Source organism: Megascapheus bottae, chromosome 12, assembly GCF_031878675.1.
Source record: "Megascapheus bottae isolate mThoBot1 chromosome 12, mThoBot2.hap1, whole genome shotgun sequence".
NCBI lineage: Eukaryota > Metazoa > Chordata > Mammalia > Rodentia > Geomyidae > Megascapheus > Megascapheus bottae.
Genome location: NC_143520.1, coordinates 12,679,837 through 12,703,403, shown reverse-complemented (window position 1 = coordinate 12,703,403; position 23,567 = coordinate 12,679,837). Strand labels below are relative to the sequence as shown.

Sequence of the window (23,567 nt, the reverse complement as noted above, 5' to 3'; positions counted from 1 at the left end):
TTTTATTGTTATTATAAAGGTAATATACAGAGGAGTTAGTTACATAAGTCGGGTAAAGAGTACATTTCTTTTTGGATAATGTCACCCCTTCTCTCACTCTCTCCCAATCTTTCTATTAAAACCATCAGAAAGGATATCAATGTGTGAAGTATTGTACCTACTATCTGGCGAATGTAACTGTAACCACGACAATAAAAAATAAAATTTATCTATATAGTAATAGGATCCTGTTTGTAATGAACACAATAACTGAATTTTCAAAGTAATTTCATTATTTTAGTATTTTAAGAGATATATTTGGCTCTTTTCTGTGTATGATTGTTTCATGGAAGAAATATATTTAAAGGGAAAAACATCAATAAATGTACATACATAGGTAGACTGCCAAGTCTTCCATACACAAAGGAATTTACAACTTAAAAATAATCTGTATATGTGAAAAAAAACTGAAAAATAAATAAATAAAATTAAAAAAAAAAAAAGAAAGAAACAACAGCAAAAAAAAAGCTTTTAAAACTGTCTTGAGGGGCCGGGAGTTTGGCCTAGTGGTAGAGTGCTTGCCTAGCATGCATAAAGACCCAGGTTGAATTCCTCAGTACCACATACATAGAAAAAAACCAGAAGTGGTGCTGAAGCTCAAGTGGTGAGCCCTGGCCTTGAGAAAGTCCAAGGACAATGCTCAGACCCTGAGCTCAAGCCCAGGATTGGAGGGGGGAGAACTGTCTTGAGAAAAAAAATATGAATCCAAAGGACAGTGATGTAAGAGTAGAAGTGGTTGTAATATCTATGTCTGGATAGCATAACAGTGCCCAGAGTGGAAGGTACCACTGTAAGCAATACAGATAAATACACATGCTCATTTTTATCTCTTTTATGTGTGTGCCAGTACTGGGCCTTGAACTCACAGAATCACAGTCATGATTAGCTTTTCTGCTCAAAGCCAGCACTCTGCTACTGAACCACATCTCCACACACCACTTTTTTGTTGGTTAATTGGAGATCAGAATCTCACAGACTTCTCTTCCTATGCTGGTTTTGAACCAAGATCTCAGATCTAGGATTACTGGTGTGAGCCTGGCTTCAGCCTCATTTCTCTGCACAGTAGGAACAAGTATAATACTTGCTTTATAAAGCACATAGGGAGATTAAATGATTTGCTTTGGATCAGGGTATGGGATTTCACTCAGGAAGCCTAGCTCTAGTACCTTGTGTTGATCTATGGAAATCTCAGGACTCCAGACTAAGCACTCATATTTGAAGTTCAGGTCTCACTTATACTTTCCTTATTACCTGTTATCTAACAGCATTACAGACATCTCATGCCTAAAATTTCCCTGATTTGCCTCATCCAAGACATTTCTGATGTGAAGGAAGGAGCCAACAAAATGGCCTACTGGCATGTATAGTCTTACAAAAGTCAGAGAATACAACATTAAATCTTCCCCCTTTTTTTTAGGGGGCAGGCAGAGGCACTAGGATCTAAACATAGCTTTTTAAGACTCTACCACGTGAACTTCTAGCCATCTCTTTTTGTTTAAATTACTTTTCAAATAGGGCTGCATCATTCTGCTTAGCCAGTAATGATGTAATCCTATTTAGATCTCCTGCTAAGCTGGGATGACAAGATTACATCAGCATGCCTAGCTACTGGTTGAGATGGAGTACTATAAAATTTTAGCCTGGGCTGGCCTCCAATTTCAATTCTCCTAATCTCTATCTTCCATGTAGTTGAGGTAATATAGTTGTAAGCCACTATGCTTAGATCTTCTTTTTGGATTTTTGTTGTTGTTAAGTTTATTTAATAAAGATCGCAATATGGGGACGGAAGATGGCCCCGAGACAGTAGGGACGCTGCCTAGCTCTCTCCCACAGAAAGAGAGAACCAGGGAGTCCCACTAGCCAACTACCTTAAGAAATCCACAACAAACACAAGAAGTAAAAGAGGACTCAATCCGGAAAAGAAATCCAGATAAAGCTAACATCCAACTTTCTCAACGAATTCGAAACTCGACGACCCCTCCCCCACCCTTCGCGGCAGCAGAGGGCACCAGGCCGGGTAGCCCCAACGAAACCAGCATAGGACCAGGCCAGCCAGCGGCAGAAGCCAGACGCAGGAACCAGTGCAGACCAGCACAGCAAGCAGCGGAACCCAGACTCGGACCCAAGTTCGATTCCTCAGTACCACATACATAGAAAAGCCAGAAGTGGGGCTATGGCTCAAATGGTAGAGCACTAGCCTTGAAGAAAGCCCAAGGACAGTGCTCAGGCCTGAGTTTAGTCACCAGGACTGGCAAAAAAAAAAGTCTCTAATAATTTTTCATAGTTGAGGGGTATAGCTTAAATGGTAGAAAATTTGCACTCAAGTTCAGTTCTCCTAACAAGAATTTTTAACACTATCATTAAGTCAATAAATAAATTAAATTTCCTCTTGTATTCTTCAGTTAAAAAAAAATCTAATTGGGGCCGGGAGTTTGGCCTAGTGGTTCAAGTGCTTGCCTAGCATGCATGAAGACCCAGGTTCGATTCCTCAGTACCACATACATAGAAAAAAAAAAAGCCGGAAGTGGTGCTGAGGCTCAGTGGTCGAGCTCTAGCCTTGAGAAAGTCCAAGGACAGTGCTCAGGCCCTGAGCTAAAGCCCAGGACTGGCAAAAAAATAAATAAATAAAAAATCTAACTTATAAGTCTCTAAGTACATCTTTAGGGGATGAGAGATAAACTTTCTTTCCTTTTGATTAACAACTGATTGAACAACCAGGATAGTACAGATAGTACAACAGGTATGCTTCAAGTCTCCTCTTTCTAAAAACAGATGTATTACTAAAATTTAAGTGGATGACACACAGGCACATGCATGATGATATTCTAGCCTGTTTTTCTTGTCTTTACAGGTACAGTGGAATTAAACATGACTATACTATCTGGCTAAGAAATCTCACAAAAGAATAACCAAGTTCACTAACCTAATAATTATACAACTACTGTATGATACTGATCTTCCACAGGCTTATCCAGGACTAGTCTATAGAAATGTATACAAATATACCCTAATATGAAGACTAGCACCTAATGGTGCACATGAAATGATCAGTAAGCATCTGTTGCTTGAAGATGACTTGCTTTTCATGCATAGCAAAAAGTTCCCAGGCAATAAGTCTTTGGCTCTCTCTCCAACAACTCCTAAGCTCAACCTACTTCCCTCTATACCTGACAGAGAATCTGCTGCTTCTCAAAGATGCTCTCACCTCAGAGCATTTGGTATTACCATTCCTTAATCCTAGTACACTCTTCCTCATCTAACAGCATGGCTCACTCCCTCACTTCATTCAGCCCATGGTAAATCACATCTCAGTGAGGCAGTACCTGAATTCAAGTCATTAACTGAGCCCATCCCACTTCTCTATGCTCCATCCTACACATCTACTCTGAAGTAATATTCTAGAAAGTACTTTGAACTTGAGATTTTACCGAGTGTGTTCTAATTTACGCCAGGATCCCTCCTATAAAAAGTAAACTCAACAATGATAGTCTAGTAGCCAGGCATAGTGGCACAGGAAGTGAAGACAGGCAAGCAGATGGTGAGTTCAAAGCCAGTGTGGTCTACCACAAAACCCAGTGGTAATTTCTCTGGTTCCTGTCTCTGGTATGTCCAGAGCCTGGAGAATACCTGAAGTTCATGATGAATGTTGACTGAAAAAGTGAGAAGAACCACTGGGCCAGATGTTTCACTTGTAACACTTCCACATTATGATACAGACAAGTAAGCAGTTTGGGTCTGAAAAGTTCCACAAAGTTCTACTCCTTGAAAGTCAAACTCAATTCAAAACATTTCATTCTAGCATGAAAACTAATTTTCTTCCTTGTTGTCTACTTCTGCTAAAGCCAACATAAAAAGGATTATTTATTTTCTTCTTGTTGTTTTGAGGCAGGGTTTGTCTGTGTACTCACTTCATTATCCATACTAGTTTCAAACTTATGATCCTCCTGCCTCTTCCTCTCAGATGCTAAAAAATTATTATTATTATTATTATTATTGTTATTGTTATTCTTTTTTTTTCTAGTAGTAAAACACTTAAAGCATTTTTTTTTTCTTTTGCCAGTCCTGGGTTTGGGCTCAGGGCTTGAGCACTGTCCTTGGACTTTCTCAAGGCTAGCATTCTGCCACTTGAGCCTCAGCACCACTTCCGGCTTTTTGCTATGTATGTGGTACCGAGGAATCGAACCCGGGTCTTTGTGTATGCTAGGCAAGCACTCTACCACTAGGCCAAACTCCCAGCCCCTTAAAGCATTTTTTGAAGAAAAAAATACCTGCTCCATGTCGGATCACTTGCCCTCAATATACCTACCTAAGTAAGAATTAATGCACTGAATGCATGTTCCAAAAAATTCATCTCTTTGAGGTGGATCATAGTTCATGAGGCTAAATGGAAGAAGAATAGGAAGGATTGAAAAGGGATGGATCTGTATAAACAGAACAAAAAAATATATAGTTTAAGCTTCAGTGAAATGAAACAAAAATTTAACCAAATTATTTTTTAGTTTTCTACCATACCTAAGGTTATATGAAAAATTTATTATTCTGCCTGTTATTTATTTTTTTTTTTTTGGCAGTCTTGGGGCTTGAACTCTGGGGCCTGAGCACTGTCCTTGGGCTTTCTACTTGAGCCACAACACCACTCTCGCCTTTTTTGTGTATGTGGTACCGAGGAATTGAACCCAGGACTTCATGCATACTAGGCAAGCACTCTACCACTAAGCCAAACAACCAGCCCATGCCTGTTAATTGTTTTATCCTGCTATAATTTATGTGGTGACTTATGAGTAGCTCTAAAAGCATAATGCAGAATAAATCAGATAATCTACAAATTATTCAATACAAAATCCCATTCCAGAAATCATTACTCATGAAAATAAACAGAAAGTAGTATCACTTATTTCTGTATCAGTACACAGTACAAAAAAGTATAAAGAGGTTTTTCCAGTTATTTGCATTTACTTTTCATCTTTTTGTTCATTTCTCATTGTTCATTCATTCAATATAACTCTCAGCTCTCAGGCACTAAGCTATCAAACAGAACAGATTTTTTTTTCTTTCATCTTTTTTTGGGGGGTAGAACTGGTATTTGAATTTAGGGCTTTGTACTTGTTAAGCATGTGCTCTACCTCTTGAGGCATGCCCCCAGCCCTTTTTTTTTTTTAGGTACTTTGTAATGTCTGGAACTTTTACTAAGTTACCTTGGAAGGCAATTCTATTTTTGTTTCCTGTGTAGCTGTGAGTACAGGCACCCATCATCATTGTGCCCATCCAGGCTGTTCAACCTTGACTTCCCCAATCTCCATCTTCGAAATAACTAGTATGGTACTGGCTTGTACCATTTTATCCACACCAGAGTTTATTTTTAAACTTCAAACTCTAACTTCTGAAAGTACTTAAGATTTTTTTAATTATGTTTGTAGAAATTAACAAATATATAAAACTAATATATAACATTTAAATTTTTCACCTTTTCAATCTGCTGAACCACCACTGAGGCTATTCTGTCAAGGAGAAGACTACTGAGGTACTGAGTTCTAGAAATAAAAGAGGCAATTCCAGAAACATTCCTGTAATTGATTTCATCCACTGAATGATATAAAGTATCAACTGTTTCCTCAAGAAGTGATTCAAAAAGCCAACCTCCTTTTACTTTTTTAAGTTCCTTCCAAAACAGATCAAAACTCCTTTGTTGTAATCTTTGAAGGCCATAAAAATCTATTTTTTGAAGTAATTTCAGCTGTTTTCCAGTAGTTCTAGCCAAACACTTGCGATCATACTGAATCCATCTTAAAACAGATGAGGCAATATCATCCAGTTCCCTGAGGCAACACTGTGGTAAAACAGCTTCGATTCGAGATGTCCCCTCTTCACTTATGTGAGGAGAAGGAAGCATGGAAATGGCACAGACAAGGATGAAAACCTCATTTGGTGTCACACTAACTTTCAAAGAACTATAAAGAAAGAGAGAAAAAGAATTAAGATTAATATATCAGCAACAACAAACAAAATATAGCCAGACCCAGTGGCTCACACCTGTAATCCTAGCTACGCAGGAGGCTGAGATCAAGATTCAAAGATTCAAAGCCAGCCCGGGCACTTAAGTTTGTGAGACTCATCTCCAATTAACCACCAGAAAACAGAAATATCGGAAATACTAGACATATCTATATATCTATCAATAGGATATGATAGGATATATTGCTGTGGCTCAAGAGGTAGGGCAGTAGCCTTGAAGGGTAGGCTATTGCCCTACCCCTTGAGCTGAAGAGCTCAAGGGACAACACCCAGGTCCAGAGTTCAAGCCCCATGACAAAAAAAAAAAAAAAAAATATATATATATATATATATATATGGAGTCACAAATTTAAATTTATTAAATCTTCATTATATCTACTATTAAAACATAGAACAATTATTATTAATAACTGATGGATGAGGAAAACATAAAATTAAATGGTAGAATCCTAAGATGTCCTAAAGAAACCTCTGATTTTTTTTTCTTTATGAAGAAACAAAAAAGAAACAATGCTTCTTGTGCCACTACTAAGGAAGGATTTGGGTTCAATTTCTGGTAACAGCTATCAGATTCTAGCATGACTTTGCAAAGGCCCTGACACACTGTGATCACTTGATCACCTTCTCCTTTCATACAGCAAATACACACTGAAAATCCATACCCAATAAACCGATTCTCTATTCCTCCTTTCCCAAATTCACATGGTAACTTACCCACCATGAAGGCAGTAATTGTCAAAACAGCAAATAGCATAGTGAAATCCTAGCTATTCAGGAAGCTGAAAATAGGAGGTCAGCCTGAGAACAGTTGAACACAGTGGTTCATATCTGCCATCCCAACCATGCAGGAAACATAAATAGGAACACGAGACTTCTATCTCCAATTAACCACTAGAAAGCTGGAAGTGGTGCTGTGGCTCGAATGGTAGAGCTATAGCCTTTAGCTAAAGACCTCAGGGACAGCGCCCAGGCCTAGTTCAAGCCCCATGACCCACAAAAAAAAAATTGTCCAAGGACAGTACCCAGGCCTTGAGTTCATGCCCCAGGACTGGCAAACAAACAAACAAACAAACAAATAAATAAAATAGTTCTTATTCTTCAGTCCAAGTCCTTCATAGTCATAAAAATGCATCTTTTTATTTGTTTCTTTTTGTTGGCTGTGGGGCTTGGACTCTGGGCCAGGGGTCTGTCCCTGAGCTCTTCAGCTCAAGGCTAGCATTCTACCCCTTGAGCCACAGCACACCACTTCCGGTATTTTAGTGGTTAATTGCAGAAAAGAGTCTCATGATCTTTAGTGCCTGGGCTGGCTTTGAATTGTGATCCTCAGATCTCAGCCTCCTGAGTAGCTAGGATGAGAGGCATGAGCCACCACACAGCCAGGCTATATCTATTTATTATGATGCAAATCATTTTGACTGTAGTTCAGACTCATGACTGCTTTCAGAAATCACAGTATAGGCCGGGAGTTTGGCCTAGTGGTTAAAGTGCTTGCCTGGCATGCACGAAGACCCGGGTTCGATTCCTCGGTACCACATACATAGCAAAAAGCCGGAAGTGGTGCTGAGGCTCAAGTGGTAGAGCTCTAGCCTTGAGAAAATCCAAGGACAGGACTCAGGCCCAGAGCTCAAGCCCAGGACTGGCAAAAAAAAAAAAAAAAAAAGAAATCACAGTATAAAATCAAATTAGTAATGGTCAATGAAGCGGTAAAAGTCAATCTGATTTGAATCTCATCTGTTACTATTCTATCTTTTCTTTTTTTCTTTCCTGCACTAGAGATTGACCCCAGGACTCAGAAAAGCACTATACCATTGAACTACATCCTTAGTCTCCCTAACTTAAAATAAAAATCTTTAATAAAAAAAAAACATCATTCTAGCCTAATAAAAACTCAGTAGAAAACTGGATAATTTTCTAGTTGTGATGCAAATGTTATAGCCATAGAAAACATAATTTTAAATAATAAAGGGGGGGGGCTGGGAGTTTGGCCTAGTGGTTAAAGTGCTTGCCTAGCATGCACGAAGACCCGGGTTCAATTCCTCAGTACCACATACATAGAAAAAAGCCAGAAGTGGTGCTGAGGCTCAAGTGGTAGAGCTCTAGCCTTGAGAAAGCCCAAGGACAGTGCTCAGGCCCTAAGCTCAAGCCCAGGACTGGCAAAAACAAAACAAATAAATAAATAAATAAATAATAAAGGGGAAATTATATGGGACAATATTTTTCATTAACATCATCACTTTATATATGTGTGTGTATGTGTGTGATCCTACACATTGAATACAGAAACACAGATGTTAGACAAGTACTATACCACTGAGCCACTGCACTCAATTTTGCTTCTAAAAGTTATAGCAACTCTGTACATTAAACCAAACAGCTGGCATTGTAGCTCAAGTGGTAGTGCACCAGGCAAGTCATCAAGTAACCCAAGCACTGAATTAAAACCCCAGTACTATTAGAAAACCCAAAACCCAAACTGCTGGGCTGGAGATGTAGCTCAAGTAGTAAAGTGCTAGCCATCAGCAAGAAAATCAAGTGTGTGCAGAGCTCAACTCCCAGCACCAGCAAAAATAAATAAATAAATTGCAGCTTGATTAGAAAATTAAGTTCTAATGAATCTTTCTTTCTTTTTTTTTTTTCTTTGCCAATCCTGGGCTTGAGCTCAGAGCCTGAGCACTGTCTTTGGTTTTTTTTCAAGGCTAGAATGCTACCACTTGAGCCACAGCACCACTTCCTGGCTTTTTCTAAGTATGTGGTACCAAGGAATTGAACCTGGGTCTTTGTGCATGCTAGGCAAGCACTCTACCACTAGGCCAAACTCCCGGCCCTATCTTCTTTTTAAATTACATAGATTAATATGCATGTATGACATACAAACCCTCAGCTTAATTTTAATTATATTCTAAAACCTAAGTGCCAGAGATTGTATATAGAGATTCCCTTCTTGAATACTTGTTTGTTAAACATGACATGTGAAATATGATGTAAAAATCAATGTTAATAAATTCTTTCATTAAAAAAACAAAAAATAATAATTCGGTACTAGAAACAGAACCCTCTAGTTTGCTAGGCAAATATTCCATTTGAGATAAACGACCAGCCCACAAATGCTTATATTAATCTTACCTAAGCAGTAATTCTCTTAGTTTCACAAAAAGCTCCTTACTTTGAAATTGTAGAAAAATCAATGCTTGAGTTATCTTCAATAATTCTAAAGGCTTATAGTTATCCAGATATTTATATAGAACTGAAGCAATTCTAAAAAGAATGACAGAACATATAAACATATATTATAACCAGTTCATGTGATCATTGATCAACCATTCATAGAAGCATTCATGCCAAGTGCTCTAAGTTAAAGAAATAGCAGTGAATGAGACAAGATTTTCTCTTCTTCAAGAATGATCTTAGCATGATAGAAATGTAAACAATTAAAATTAATTAAATAAGGGGGAGGGGGAGGGAAAGAACAGTAGTAAATAAAATGAAAGCTGCTAAAAATAGTTGTTAGCTCTTGTGTGAAATAACAAATTTGAACATAAATGCCTTTAGGGAGAATTCCTTATTTCTTCCAAAAAACGATTATAGATTATAGGCCAGGCTTGGTGGCTCACACCTGTAATCCTAGTTACATAGGAGGTTGAGATCTGAGGATCATGGTTTAAAGCCAGCCCGGGCACTAAAGTCCGTGAGACTCTTATCTCCAATTAACCATAGCATGGCCCTATGACTCAAGGGGTAGGGTGGTAGCTTTGAGCTGAAGAGCTCAGGGACAGTGCCCAGGTCCAGAGTTCAAATTCCACAAATGACAAAAAAGAAAGAAAGAAAGAATTATAGAAGACAGTTACTCATAAGTGAGAATAAACAGCATGAACTTCAGGAAAGTCTACTTTTTAATCAAATGCGAATTCCTGCTTTCCATAACTTCCATAGCTGTCACCACTGCCAAGGCTTGCTTGCCGGTCAGCTCCTCAGACATCAGTAATAGTATTGATTGAAGTCTAGAAGAATTAAAATTAGAATTAGCTTGGAAAATTAAAAATTACTTTATCAGTAAAGAATTCTTGGGTAATACACAGGAAAGAAATGAGATTAAAACTGAATTCCTTTATAATTCTAACTTTCTAATTCAAATTTCCCACCAATTCCAGGTTAACATAATATTAAATAAAGAAAAGTAGTTATCTTCCATGTTTTTAAGGTCCCAGTATAATATTACACTGTCTCATGAAAAAACAGAACTTTGAGGTTGGGAGTGTGGCTTAGTGGTAAAGTGTTTGCCTAGCATGCATGAAGCCCTGGGTTCAATTCCTCATACCACATAAACAGAAAAACCCAAAAGTGGTACTGTGGCTCAAGTCAAAGAGTGCTAGCCTTGAACACAGACAGGCCAAGGACAGAGTCCAGACCCTAACTTCAAGCCCCAGGACCAGACCAAACAAAACAAAACAGGCAGGCACTGTGGCTCATGCCTGTAATCCTAGCTATTAAGGAGGCTGAGATCTTAAGATCACTGTTCAAAGTCAGCCCGGGCACTACAAAGAAACCCATAAGGCTCTTATTGCCAATTAATCACCATTAAACTGGAAGTGGTGCTGTGACTCAAGGGGTAGGGTGGTAGCCTTTAGCTGAAGAGCTCAGGGACAAAGCCCAAGCCCAGAGTTCAAGCCCAACTGACAAAAATAATTAATTAAAAAACTAGAACTTCCCGGGGAAAAATGGAAGAGATGACACTGCTCAAAAAGAAATGAACTAATTATCTGACTTTTGTAACTGTAGCCCCTCTGTACATCTCAGGTCTTAGAAACCCTACTTAAATGAATTTACTAATCACACTTATCTATAAGCACAACAGTAGCCGTGCATGGCATATCCTTGATGCCACTAAGGAGGCTGTGGCAGGAGGTTACTGTGTTCCAAACTAGTCTAGTCTGGTCTACATGGTGAAATCATCTCAAAGAGAAAGAGAAAAAATGAAAAAGAAAGGAAAAGGCAGGACAAGATAAGAAAGACTACTATAATTCTAAGTATCCCATACATTCATATGCTGGATGGAACAATTTTATGCCTGGTGTCAATCCAGTCACACAAATGAGGAAATGTGAACCTCACGTTAATAATACATATTTATGTCATATTTCTTCATATTCAAATACAAAGTACAGTCTTTCTATTCTACCATAGCCAACAAAATTGGAAGTGTTTGTGTGTGCGTGTGTGTGCACGCAACCATGAGCCAGTTCTGGGGCTTGAACTCAGGGCCTGAGCTTCTTTGCCTAAGGCTAGCATTCTATCACTTGAGCCACAGCTTTATTTTCAGCATTTGCTGAGTAGGAAGTGTTATGCTTGTGTTAACTCTACTCACATGGCCTAGGAAAGAAGAGTAAAAGTATTTAAATGGTATTTTCTCTTATCTTCTGCGTTGATCTAGTAGCAGAGATTTACTGACCATATAACAATAGACTAAGAGTTGGAGATATAACTAAGAATTATTTCAGGGCCTAGAGTGTGACCTAGTGGTAGAGTGCTTGCCTTGCATGCATGAAGCCCTGGGTTCAATTCCTTGGTACCACATACACAGAAAAAGCAGGAAATGGTGCTGTATCTCCAGTGGTAGAGCACTACTAGCCTTAAGAAAGCCCAAGGGGGCCGGGAGTTTGGCCTAGTGGTTCAAGTGCTTGCCTAGCATGCATGAAGACCTGGGTTCGATTCCTCGGTACCACATACATAGAAAAAAAAGCCTGAAGTGGTGCTGAGGCTCAAGTGGTAGAGCTCTAACCTTGAGAAAGTCCAAGGACAGTGCTCAGGCCCTGAGCTCAAGCCCCAGGACTGGCAAAAAAAAAAAAACAAACAAACAAGAAAGCCCAAGGATAATTCTCAGGCCCTGAGTTCAAGCCCCAGGACTGGCAAAAAAAAAAAAAACAAACAAACAAGAAAGCCCAAGGATAATTCTCAGGCCCTGAGTTCAAGCCCCAGGACTGGCAAAAAAAAAAAAAATTAACTTGAACATGGTAGTATATGTCTGTAATCTTAGCTACTTGGGAAGCTAAGGCAGAAAAATGGCTAGTATGAGGGAAGCCTTAGGCTACTGAGGAAATACCAAATCAACCTGAGCTACGAAGTAAGACTAGATATAGAACAGAAATAAAAATAATAAACATTTAATGAAAAGATTCAGCAATAGTGCTGTGGTACAACACAGGCCTAGCACATGAAAGAACCTAGGTTCAATCCTCAGAACTAGATTTTTTAAATAAAACAAAATGAAATAAAAACAAATAGTTAAACAAAGAAAATTATTTGATTTGGGGGCCTTCAGCTATAAGAAGGCTTAAGTTTGAAAGCTGTATATATTCTCACCAGGAAAAGTAAAGTATTTGAAACTGAACTTACTGTTCCTTTTCTTCAGGTCCTGCTATTGGTCCCAATGTGACAAACAATCTTACAAAGCTCTCAGGATGTTCAGACAGAGGAATCATCTCTGATAGCCTCTTTCTGGCCATTATAATAAATTCAAAGCTATGGAACTGCAGAACTTGGTACAGGCTAAGTATTTTACTGATGAACTCCAAATCAAGGTAGTTCACATTGCTTAAAAACACTTTATTACATCTCTCTAAAAGTGGATAATAACAATATTTAGCATTTCGAAGAAATTGAACTAATCTTCTTGAAATATTGACATTAGAAGTATCTGTAGTGTCAAAAAGTAGCTCTGCTTTGTTCACTAATTTTTCTTGAAAACACTGTGATATTACACCAGATATGTTGACCATCAAGTTAGACAAGGACCTGAAGAAGAAAAAAGATACAGATTTCACATTATTGAACAAAACTGATCAATTCTAGAACTGAACATCCAGATATAAAAAAGTAGTAAACATTATTTTCTATTATAATTTTTCCTTTAAAAACTAATGGAACCTTGTGAGCCCTGCAGCCCTTCTGCTGTAGGGTGTTTTTGGAGAGGGTATCCCTGGGGCATAGCTGTGCACAATCCTCATTTGTTGAAATGAGATCTTGCTAACTTTTTTCCTTGTTTGCCTCAAACCTATCCCCACCTCCCAAGGAACAGACTACTGTCATGTACACAGGGGCTGGCCTTAAAAGTAGGGTTTTTTTCCTCTTAATCATAAATTCCTCTGTATCAGTATTATATATCTACTTGGGAAGTTGAGAATACTCTTGCACAATCCAAAATGTGTCTCTAATTTGAGAAAAATAAATATGGTGAATCAGAGGCCAAAAGAAAAAAAAAACAAAGTATCAGCTGGCTGGTGCCAGTGGATGAGGCTTATAACCCTAGCTACTCAGGAGGCTAAAGTCTGATTGAGGGGCAAAACCAGTGTGGACACACAAACCCAAAAGACTTACAATTAAACAGTAAAATGGCAGAAGCTGACATGGCTCAAGTGGTAAAGCACTAGCTTGAGCAGAAGCCAGAAGAGAATGAAAGGCCCTAAGTTTAAGCACTAATACCAGCACACACTTTCTATTGCTTCCCAGTATTTACATTAGGAACTGTGACTTGAGTGCTAAGAGTGCCAGCCTTGAGTGGAAATGCTGAGCATGAAAATGAGGCCTGAGCCAGGCACAGTGGTTCACACCTGTCATCCTAGCAACTCAAGAGACTGAGATCTGAGGATCATGGTTCAAAGTCAGCCCAGGCACCAAAGACCTTGAGATTCTTATCTCCAATTAACCACTAGAAAATCGGAGGTGGGCCTGTGGCTAAAGGGTAGGGTGGTAGTCTTGAGCTGAAGAGCTCAGGGACAGCGCCCAGGCACCGAGTTCAAGTCCTACAACTGACAAAGAAAAAAATGAGGCCTGAGTTCAATCCTAGCACATACAAAAAAAAAAGTATTTTCACTGTTTCCTTGATTTGGAAAGTAAACAAGGAAGTTATTAACGATAAAATACTTTTTTTTCCTGTCTTTTAAGGCAAGGTAGCTAGCTTAGGCTGGCCTTGAACTAGAGCTCATTCATCCTTAGTGTCAGAAGTACTCGGAATGCAAGCATGGTCACCACTTGATTTCCAATTAAGTCTTTTTTAAAATTTAACTTTGCCTTTCACCTATGTTCTGCTATGGACTTTTTTTGTTTTTCAAAATACAGCCCAGTTACAACTTCTTTATCTCTCACTCCTTTGGGGGGAATTCTAGGATTTGAATGCAAGACCTCTAATACTCTACAACTTGAGCCACACTTCCATCCCTGTTTTCTGTTTATTATTTTGGCAGTGGTATTTTCTGGCCAGGCTGGCCTTGAACCATAATCCTCCAGATCTCAGCCCTGTGAAAGGCTAGGATTACATTTTCCCCATTAGTTGTTTTGAGGTGCTGGAGCTTTGAACCTGCTAGGCCTGCTGCGCCGGGATCCAGGAGCAGATGATGGTCATCACCCACAGGCCATGCCCACGGCAGCTCAGAGCATAGGAACCATCAGCTTTGGAGTCTCTGAAACACCCTGAGTTTTCTGTGGGGCTCATACTGTTTGCAGTTATTCCAATAGGAAAAAGTCTCATTCATATTTTAAGTTTTCATTTCTGGAAAGTGCATTAGTGATTTTCTAGGATCTTTGTAGCTAGATGAGTTTGTGCTTGAATAAATGGTGCTGTAGGCTTCTCTCAAATGGGGGCCTCATGATGACATTCCCACACTGAGAACTTGAGGTTGAATATGTGCTACATGTCTGTGATCTCAGCTGTTTCCCCAGGCAGGAGGATGGAGCATTGGAAGCCAGATAGGGCATAGGTCTGGAGATCCACCCAGAGGGAAGTGTGGGACACCAGAGGCCTGACTCTAGTACAGCCCTTGCCTACCATCCGGGAGGCTAAGTTCAGTCCAAGTCCAGCATTGCCAAAAAAAAACCTTGAGAACTATTCTTGCCTACTTCAGAGCAGGCATATTTGTTCATAGTAAACAAAACAACTAAAAGTACAAAAAATGTATACAACTGTTATGAATTCACCTGTTGCAGTATTTATGTTGGTAGAATAGTGCATCCTAGAAAATGGTCTGTTAAGCCAGGAGCATGGCCTAGTGGAAGAGTGCTTGCCTAACATGCATGAAGCCCAGGGTTTGATTCTTTGGTACCACATAACAGAAAATGCTGGAAGTGGTGCTGTGGTTCAAGGGGTAGAGTGCTAGCCTTGAGAAAGCCCCAGGACAGTGCCCAGGCCCTGAGTTCAAGCCACAGGACTGGCAAAAGAAAAAAGAAAATGGTCTGGTAAAATAATTTAGTGAGTCTTGGTTCTACGGTGACAATAAACAGCTCTGTGTAATTAATCCCGTGGCTGCCTCATCTTTACTTTTGTATAAACTAGTCAGCTATGGAAGCAACTGTCAAAGGCTTTTATTATGAAAAAAGAAAATAAATGTTATATACTAAAAAAAAAAAAAAACTAATGGAACTTGAATTCAGATCTCTCAACAATCAAATGCTTTTAAGAGAAAAATAGTGAAATAAACAAGGTGCTAGTGGCTCCCATCTGTAATCCTAGCTTCTCAGGAGGCTGAGATCTGAGGATCTCTTGGATCTGAGGATCAAAGTTGGAAGCCAGCCCAGGCAGACAAAACTTTTGATCTCCAATTGAGCAAAAGCTCAGAGAAGAGGCTGGGAATATGGCTTAGTGGTAGTGTGCTGGCCTACCATGCATGAGGCCCTGGGTTCAATTCCTCAGAACCACATGAACAGAAAAGGTCAGAAGTGGCACTGTGGCTCAAGTGATAGAATGCAAGCCTTGAGCAAAAGAACTCAGGGACAGGTAGGCACGGTGACTCATGCCTGTAATCCTAGCTACTCAAGAGGCTGAGATCTGAGGATCGAGGTTCAAAGCTAGCTTTGGTCCTAAAACCTGTGAAACTCTTATCTCTAATTAACCACTAGAAAACCAGAAGTGGCTCTATGGCTCAAGGGGCAGAGTGGTAGCCTTGAGCTGAAGAGCCCAGGGATAGCACCCAGGCCAGAGTTCAAGCCCCATGACCAACCAAAAAAAACAAAAACAAATAAACAAAAAAAAACCAAAGGCTATTCACATATCTCAATAACACTGTGCTGCATTATTATAAAATACTGTATTGTATTTTATAAAATATAAAATGCAAAGTAGGTATTGCCATCACTGCTTCATAGACAAACTTTCAAGAGGAGAATTAGACGTAGATGAACTTTTAAGATTAATGAGACATAACTATGATTGGCAAATCTATATCTATATCCAAAGCTCAGTACCTTTTATACCTCAACAGAAAGAGTGTAAATCAATTTACCTTAAGTCCTGTATGGTTTCTAAGTTCCTATTTACAATATCAGCTATTTTTCCCATTAATGGACTATGGTACAAATGCTGATCTCCTAGGCATGCAGAAAACACTGACAGCACATTCATTTCAAACCTATTAAAGAAAATACAAAAATTAGACCATTAACTTTTACTCTTAATTACAATATGATGCAGTAGAAAATAAAAGTAAGGGATGACAATGACTAAGAAGTATTGTACTCATAATCTTACATATGGAATTGTAATCCCTTTGTACAACTACACCACCATCATCATCATTTCCATAAACAATAAGCTAATACTAGTGGTTTACATGTATAATCCTAGCTACTCAGGAGACTGGAGTGAAGCAGTCTGGGCAGGAAAGTCCATGAGACTCTTATCTCCAAAAAACCACCAGAGAATAGGAAATGGCACTATGGTTCAAAGTGGTAGAGCACTAGTTTTGAGCAAAAGGGCTCAAGGACAGTGCCCAGGCCCTGAGGTCAAGACTGGGACTGACCAAAAAAAAAAAAAAAAAAAAAAGGCCAGAAGTAGATACAGTGGTAGAACACTAGCCTTGAGTGGAAAAGCTCCAATGCTGTGGCCCAGAGTTCAAACCACAGTATTGACACTAAAAATGAGAGCAAGAGAGAGAGAGAGACAGAGAGGAGAGAAAGAGAAAGAGAAGGAGGGAGAATGAGAGAAAGAAGCAAGAAAAAAAATCTCTTAGATTAGAAATAACATTTTTTTAAAGGCTTTTTTTTTTTTTTTTTTTGCCAGTCCTGGGCTTGAGCTCAAGGCCTGAGCACTGTCCCTGGACTTTCTCAAGGCTAGAGCTCTACTACTTGAGCCTCAGCACCATTTCCGGCTTTTTTCTATGTATGTGGTACCGAGGAATTGAACCTGGGTCTTTGTGCATGCTAGGCAAGCACGCTACCACTAAGCCAAACTCCCCAACCCCAAATTATTTTTATTTTTTTATTTTTTTGCCAATCCTAGGCTTGAGCTCAGGGCCTGAGCACTCTCCTTGGGCTTTCTCAAGGCTAGAGCTCTACCAATTGAGCCTCAGCACCCCTTCTGGTTTTTTTCTATGTATGTGGTACCGAGGAATCGAACCTGGGTATTTGTGCTAGGCAAGCACTCTATCACTAGGCCAAATTCCCGGCCCGGCTTTTCTTTTTTTGACCCATTGAAATCTCAGCTGTAAGAGTTCATTATGGTAACCCTAATAAAGCTAATTGTGGTCTTAGATAATGAATTTATAGTACTTGCCTTTCCAGTCTCTCCCATGCTTCTGTTACTAGTGCTTCAACTAGTGGGTCATGGGCCTCAACTGCAAATCTCAAGAAAAACAAGAAAAAATAATTTTCCACATATAAGTATTTTAAAATTATTAAAAATACACATAGGAAAGTACACTATATAAATGTATGAAAAGTTCATGAAACTCATTATTTTATACATTTATAAACCAATTTAAAATACTAACAAGAAATTTTAAAAACATATGCACACTGAATACAGCAATTCCATCACTCAGGAGGCTGAGGCAAAAGAGTCTGTATGTAGTTGAAGGACAGCCTGGGCTACATAATAAGAACCAATAATAGGATCGTGGTTCAAAGTCAGTTAGGCAGGAGAGACAGACCATGAGACTTTTATCTCCAATTAACCATCAAAAGGCCAGAAATGGAGCTGTGGACCAACTGACAGAGTAACAGGGTCAGCACCCAAGCCCTGAGCTTAAGCACAAGACCAGCACCAGAAAAAGGAAAAAAAAAAAGTGTATTAATCATCAGCTTAAGTAGAGGATCCAAGAAAATACAGTCAAAGATGCAATTTACTAGCTTCTGATTTATTATTAGGCATTAATATAAATAACATAAAGTCTAAGTTAGGAGCTAGTGACTCAGGCTTGTAATCCTAGTAACTCAGGAGACTGAGATCTAAGGAACTTGGATCAAAGCCAACTTCTAGAATTACAAACGCAAGCAGCGCACTGACAGGTAGCTTGCACCTGTCATTCTAGCTATTCACAAGACTGACAGCTGATCCATGGTTCAAAGCCAGCCGGGGTAGGAAAGTCCTTATGAGACTCTTACCTCCAATTAATGACCAAAAAAGCAGAAGTGGAGCTGTGGCTCAAAAATGTTAGAGCACTTGCCTTGAGAGAAAGAGCTCAGGAACAGCACCCAGGCCTTGAGTTTAAGCACCATGACTGGCAAAAAAATAAAGAAGAAATACAAATCCAAAAGACTTTTATCTCCAAATTAAGAAAAAGCTGGAAGTGAAGGTGTGGATCAAGTAGTAGAATGACAGCCTGGAATGAGAAAAACTAAGCGAGAATGCAAAGCCCTAAGTTCAGGCCCCAATACTAGCACAAAGCCTTATTATCTTTAGCAAGCCATATTTCTATAAAATCCCACAACAATTCAGTTTCATATAATCAACTTAATAATTTCTACCGTTGGACTGATTACATTCTAATTTTTATAACTCTAATACTACAAATATGCATCTAATAAATTGTCCAAACATTTTTAAGATACTACATTATGGAGCTAGAAGTTTGGCCTAGTGGCAGAGTGCTTGCCAAGCATGCACAAATACCCAGGTTCCATTCCTCGGTACCACATACACAGAAAAGCCAGATGTGGTGTTGTGGCTCAAGTGGTAGAATGCTAGCCTTGAGGAAAAAGCCCAAGGGCAGTGCCCAGGCCCTTTGTTCAAGTCTTAGGATGAGCAAAAAAAAAAAAAAATACTACATTATGTGTAAAACTATCTTTTAGAGAGTAAACAGTTTTTCATTTTAAAGATTGTTAGAAAATTGAAATATACTCATTTCTATAACAAACTAAAAATAACTTACTGTTGCGTGATGTACAACACATTCACCAGGGTATTGTCATTCATTAATTTGATTTTACTTATAGCTGAATCACAAAGACTAAGAAATTTTGGATGGTCTCTGACACACTCAACACTTTTGAACAAGTTGATCTTCTGCTTTTGAAAACTCCAAAGTGTACTAAATGCACATCCCACTTGCTCTTCTGTAAGTGTGGCTTTGTTTCTTTCAATAAAATCAAAGACTTGCTCTTCATCTTTGCAGTCATTCATCTTAACAATTAATGATTCACAAGTGAAGGGTCGAAACTGAAACACTCTCCAGGGAAATGTTGAAATAGCTCTTAGACGAAACATGTTTATAACCAGAGTCTAGAAAAAACAGGCTTTTAAACTTTATATTGCAAATTTTCTTAGATCAAGAAAGCCATCTGCAATTAGTAGCCAGGTGTAATCTGCTGATTCCAAGATAATTGGTTATCTTTCCATTAAGATGACCCTAAGTCTTCCACCACATGGCTTCTGTAAAAAACAATTGGTTTGCCATGGTTATTCTCATCTCATTTCATCAAATTATTTGCAAAATTCAAGTTTAAAGTAACAAGGTTTTATTTGCATGAACTAGAGATTGTTCTTAATCTGAAATGGTAGCAATATCTGATCCAAACAGAACTACCTAGATAAAAGACCTTCTTCCAGCATCCTACCTTAAAAAAACATTTGTTAGATACTACCTAAATCTTCAAATTTGACCATAAAAAAAATGGAAAAGAATAAAATCAAAATGGCTGTTTTATGTTTATTATTTTTTTTTAGAAGGATGATCTCCAGTATCTGAGCTTTCAGAGTAATTTCTTACCCCTTTCTTCTTGTGCCCTAAAGGAATTTATTTGATTACTTAATGGCCTTATATAGGTCATAAGAAATAAATGAGTTTTTTACAGCACCAATCAAGAAATATTTAAAGGCTAGAAACAAAATTTAAAAAGAAAAACCTTGTATATGTCAAACTATAAAAAATGTGTGTGGAGCCAGGTGTGATGGCTCATGCCTATAATCCTAGCTACTCAAGAGGCTGAGATCAGAGGATCGAGGTTCAAAGCCAGCCTGGGCATAAAAGGACTTGAGACTCTTATATCCAATTAACCTCCAGAAAACATGTGGGGCTTAGCTCAAGGGTAGGCCCCATGACCCACCAAAAAAAAAAAAAAAGTGTGTGTGTGTTTCTGGGGATGAATTCAGAGCCTTAATGCTTTCCTTTAGCTTTTGGTGATTAACTGGAGATAAGAGTATCATGCATTTTTCTGCTAGAGCTAGCTTTGAAGCATTATCCTCAGATCTCCATCTCAGGAGTAGGATTACAGGTGAGCCAGCGGTTGCTGGCTTACAATGTTTTTTGTTTTTTTTTTTTAATACCACCTCACTAAATTCTCAACTAACTTTCCAGGAAGATACAATTATTTCCATTTCCATTTTATACATAAGGAAAACTAGGTTCAAAAAGGGTTTGGGTTTTTTTTTGTTGTTTTGGGGTGGGAGGTGGGTTATGGGGCTTGAACTTAGCCTGGGCACTGGCCTGAGCTCTTCAGCTCAAGATTACTGCCCTACCCTTGACCCAAACCCCACTTCCCATTTTCAAGAGGTTAATTGGAAATAAGAATCTCAGGATCTTTTGTGCCCAAGGTGGCTTTGAACCTTGATCCACAGATCTCAGCATCCTCAGCAGCTAGGATTACAGGCGTGAGCCACCGTGCTAGGCTTTAAAACGGTTTTTTGAAGAAAAAATAAAATATGTGAAAACTGGCAGCCTAGGGGCCGGGAGTTTGGCCTACTGGTTAAAGTGCTCGCCTAGCATGCACAAAGACCTGGGTTCCATTCCTCGGTACCACATACATACGAAAAAAGGCCGGAGGTGGTGCTGAGGCTCAAGTGGTAGAGCTCTAGCCTTGAGAAAGTCCAAGGACAGTACTCAGACCTTGAGCTCAAGCCCAGGACTGGCAAAAAAAATAAACAAATAAAAAATAAAATGAAAAATTTGAAAAAAAAAGAAAACTGGCAGCCTATACCTGTTATCCAAACTACCCTGGAGTCTGAGATCGAAGGATAGAAGAACACTAGACTTGAAGAAAAAAAAGAGAGAGAGAGAGAAACCGAGAGGACCAAAAAAGGAGAATGAGAAGCCCTGAGGTTGTTCCCAGACACACACACCAGATAGATAGATAGATAGATAGATAGATAGATAGATAGATAGATAGATAGATAGATAGATAGATAGATAGATAGATAGATATAGTACTGGAGAATCTGGGACTACAGCCTCTCCACATGAACAAGCATGTGCTCAATTACTGCTATCACTAAAAATCAGCCTAGCACCGTTCTTTAAAATTACCCAGAACTTGAGACAGGAGAGAAGAGGCTGCAATCTAGGATCAAGATTCAAAGTGAGCCCGAACACAAAAGGACCAAAGAGGGGCTGGGAGTTTGGTAGAGTGCTTGCCTAGCATGCACGAAGACCCGGGTTCGATTCCTCGGTACCACATACACAGAAAAAAGCCAGAAGTGGTGCCGTGGCTCAAGTGGAAGAGCTCTAGCCTTGAGAAAATCCAGGGACCGTGCTCAGGCCCTGAGCCCAAGCCCAGGACTGGCAAAAAAAAAAAAGACCAAAGACTCTTATCTCCAGTTAACTTCTAGAAAATCGGAAGTGGGGGTTGGCCCAGGGTTGAGCGGGAACCCGGAGCTGAAGAGTTCAGGGACAGTGCCTAGGCCGCGTTCAAGCCCCATGACCCACAAAAAATAAATAAATAAATAAATGCAGAACTGGCTTTACACCACAGGACTGCACTGCCTATTCTGTAGCAATATGCACGTCCTGCTAGCCCAAAGCTGCCCTGAGCTGCAAACTCCCTCAACCTGCCTTGCACAAGGGAAAGGTGCTAGCCAAGCACCCACAAAGTGGAGACTACAGGATGATTTGAATAAAGGGAGGCCGCGGCCCCAGCTGAATGACCCTGGGGAAGCCATTTAACTAAGGTGAGAGGCTTGGTAGTAAGCTAGCGGCGGGGGCGACTCCCGGAGCCGGAAGGGCGCGGGGTTCAAGAGTGGCAAGTGACAGGCGCGCTGGGCGCGCGGCCGGCACGGGAGCCCGGGAGGGAAGACGGCTCCCGCGATCACGGCGGCAGCGGGCTGGGGCCCACAGCGGCCTTCTGAGCTTCCGAGCACATAATACCAGTAAGAACGCCTCCATTACTCCGCCGAGCTCTCGGCGAGGAAGAACCGCATCCGCGGCCACAACGAGGACTCGCCGGCGCGCCGACCACTTTCCTGCGGAAGGCCGAAGAGATGGTAGCGATGGCTCAGAAGTCAGCGTTATCTCAGGCCCCCCCAGCAAAGTGGAGACTCCGTAAGCTCAATTCTTCGCTTACCCTGCCTGTCCTAGGGTGTTTAGCCTTTCCACTCGAGGTACCACCTTCCCCAAATCCGGAGTCCTCACGCAGAGGAGCGCTACGGGGACGCGTGCGCCCGCGCCACTCACACTACACTTCCCAGAAGTCTCGGCGCGAAGCGTGGACGTCACGCACGCCTTTACAGGAACTCTGGGATTGGCAGCGTTAGTCCTCAATGGGAAAGGCGAGGCCCTCGTCCAGGCTCCTGGAGAGCGCTCAGGGCCTTCATGTCAGTGTCTTTGTTTTTTTGCCAGTCCTGGGCTTGAGCTCAGGGTCTGAGCACTGTCCTTGGATTTTCTCAAGGCTAGAGCTCTACCACTTGAGCCTCAGCACCACTTCCGGCTTTTTCTGTATAGGTGGTACTGAGGAATCGAACCCAGGGCTTTGTGCATGCTAGGCGAGCACTAAGCCACACTCCCAGCCCCATGTCAGTGTCTTTGAGACTCTCCCCAGTCCTTGAAGCACTGGTTATATGTATAATATATACATGAAATATTATAAACTGAAATTATGCATGAAAACATGTGGAGTTCAATTCAGCTTACGTCGGACCCCAGCACAAAAGCCTCAAGCCTCATACCATTTATCTAAATTCCAGGTGTCTATAACCCTCGAATTTATAAAGACAGAAAACAATGATATTTGTTAGCAGCTAGGAGAGAGAAGAAATGAGGGATTTCGTGTGTTTCAGTTTTGTGGGATGAGGAGTTCTGGACATAGGTTGCACAACAATAAAAATGTACTTTTTCCTAATATATCCTTAAAAGTTAAGATGGACAGGTGCTGGTGGCTCATGCCTATAGTTCTAGCTTCACAGTTCCGTTTTGTTTTTTGTTTGCTTGTTTTGCCAGTTCTAGTGCTTGGACTCAGGGCCTGAGCATAGTCTTAGGGCTTTCCTCAAGGCTAGCACTCTACCACCTGAGCCACAGCACCACTTCTGGCTTTTTCTATGTGTGTGG

At 40.1% G+C, this 23,567-nt stretch overlaps 1 protein-coding gene across 2 annotated transcripts in view; it reads right to left on the bottom strand.

The window, feature by feature from the left end:
- Fastkd1 (FASTK mitochondrial RNA regulator 1) overlaps positions 1-22,677 on the bottom strand; it is a 33,003-nt gene extending 10,326 nt beyond the window's left edge. The window contains exons 1-9 of one of the 2 annotated variants that reach the window (XM_090342688.1): positions 22,588-22,677; positions 19,185-19,684; positions 17,588-17,656; positions 16,320-16,445; positions 12,442-12,840; positions 9,939-10,049; positions 9,175-9,306; positions 5,504-5,987; positions 4,346-4,460 (exon numbers count right to left, since the gene is read on the bottom strand). In XM_090342688.1, the coding sequence (XP_090198814.1) occupies positions 4,346-4,460; positions 5,504-5,987; positions 9,175-9,306; positions 9,939-10,049; positions 12,442-12,840; positions 16,320-16,445; positions 17,588-17,656; positions 19,185-19,519 (1,771 nt within the window). In that variant the 5' untranslated portion in view covers positions 19,520-19,684; positions 22,588-22,677. Of the gene's footprint in view, positions 1-4,345; positions 4,461-5,503; positions 5,988-9,174; positions 9,307-9,938; positions 10,050-12,441; positions 12,841-16,319; positions 16,446-17,587; positions 17,657-19,184; positions 19,685-22,587 lie in introns of those variants that run through there. The other variant, XM_090342689.1, reaches the window with a different exon arrangement.
- Positions 22,678-23,567: the final 890 nt, after the last annotated feature.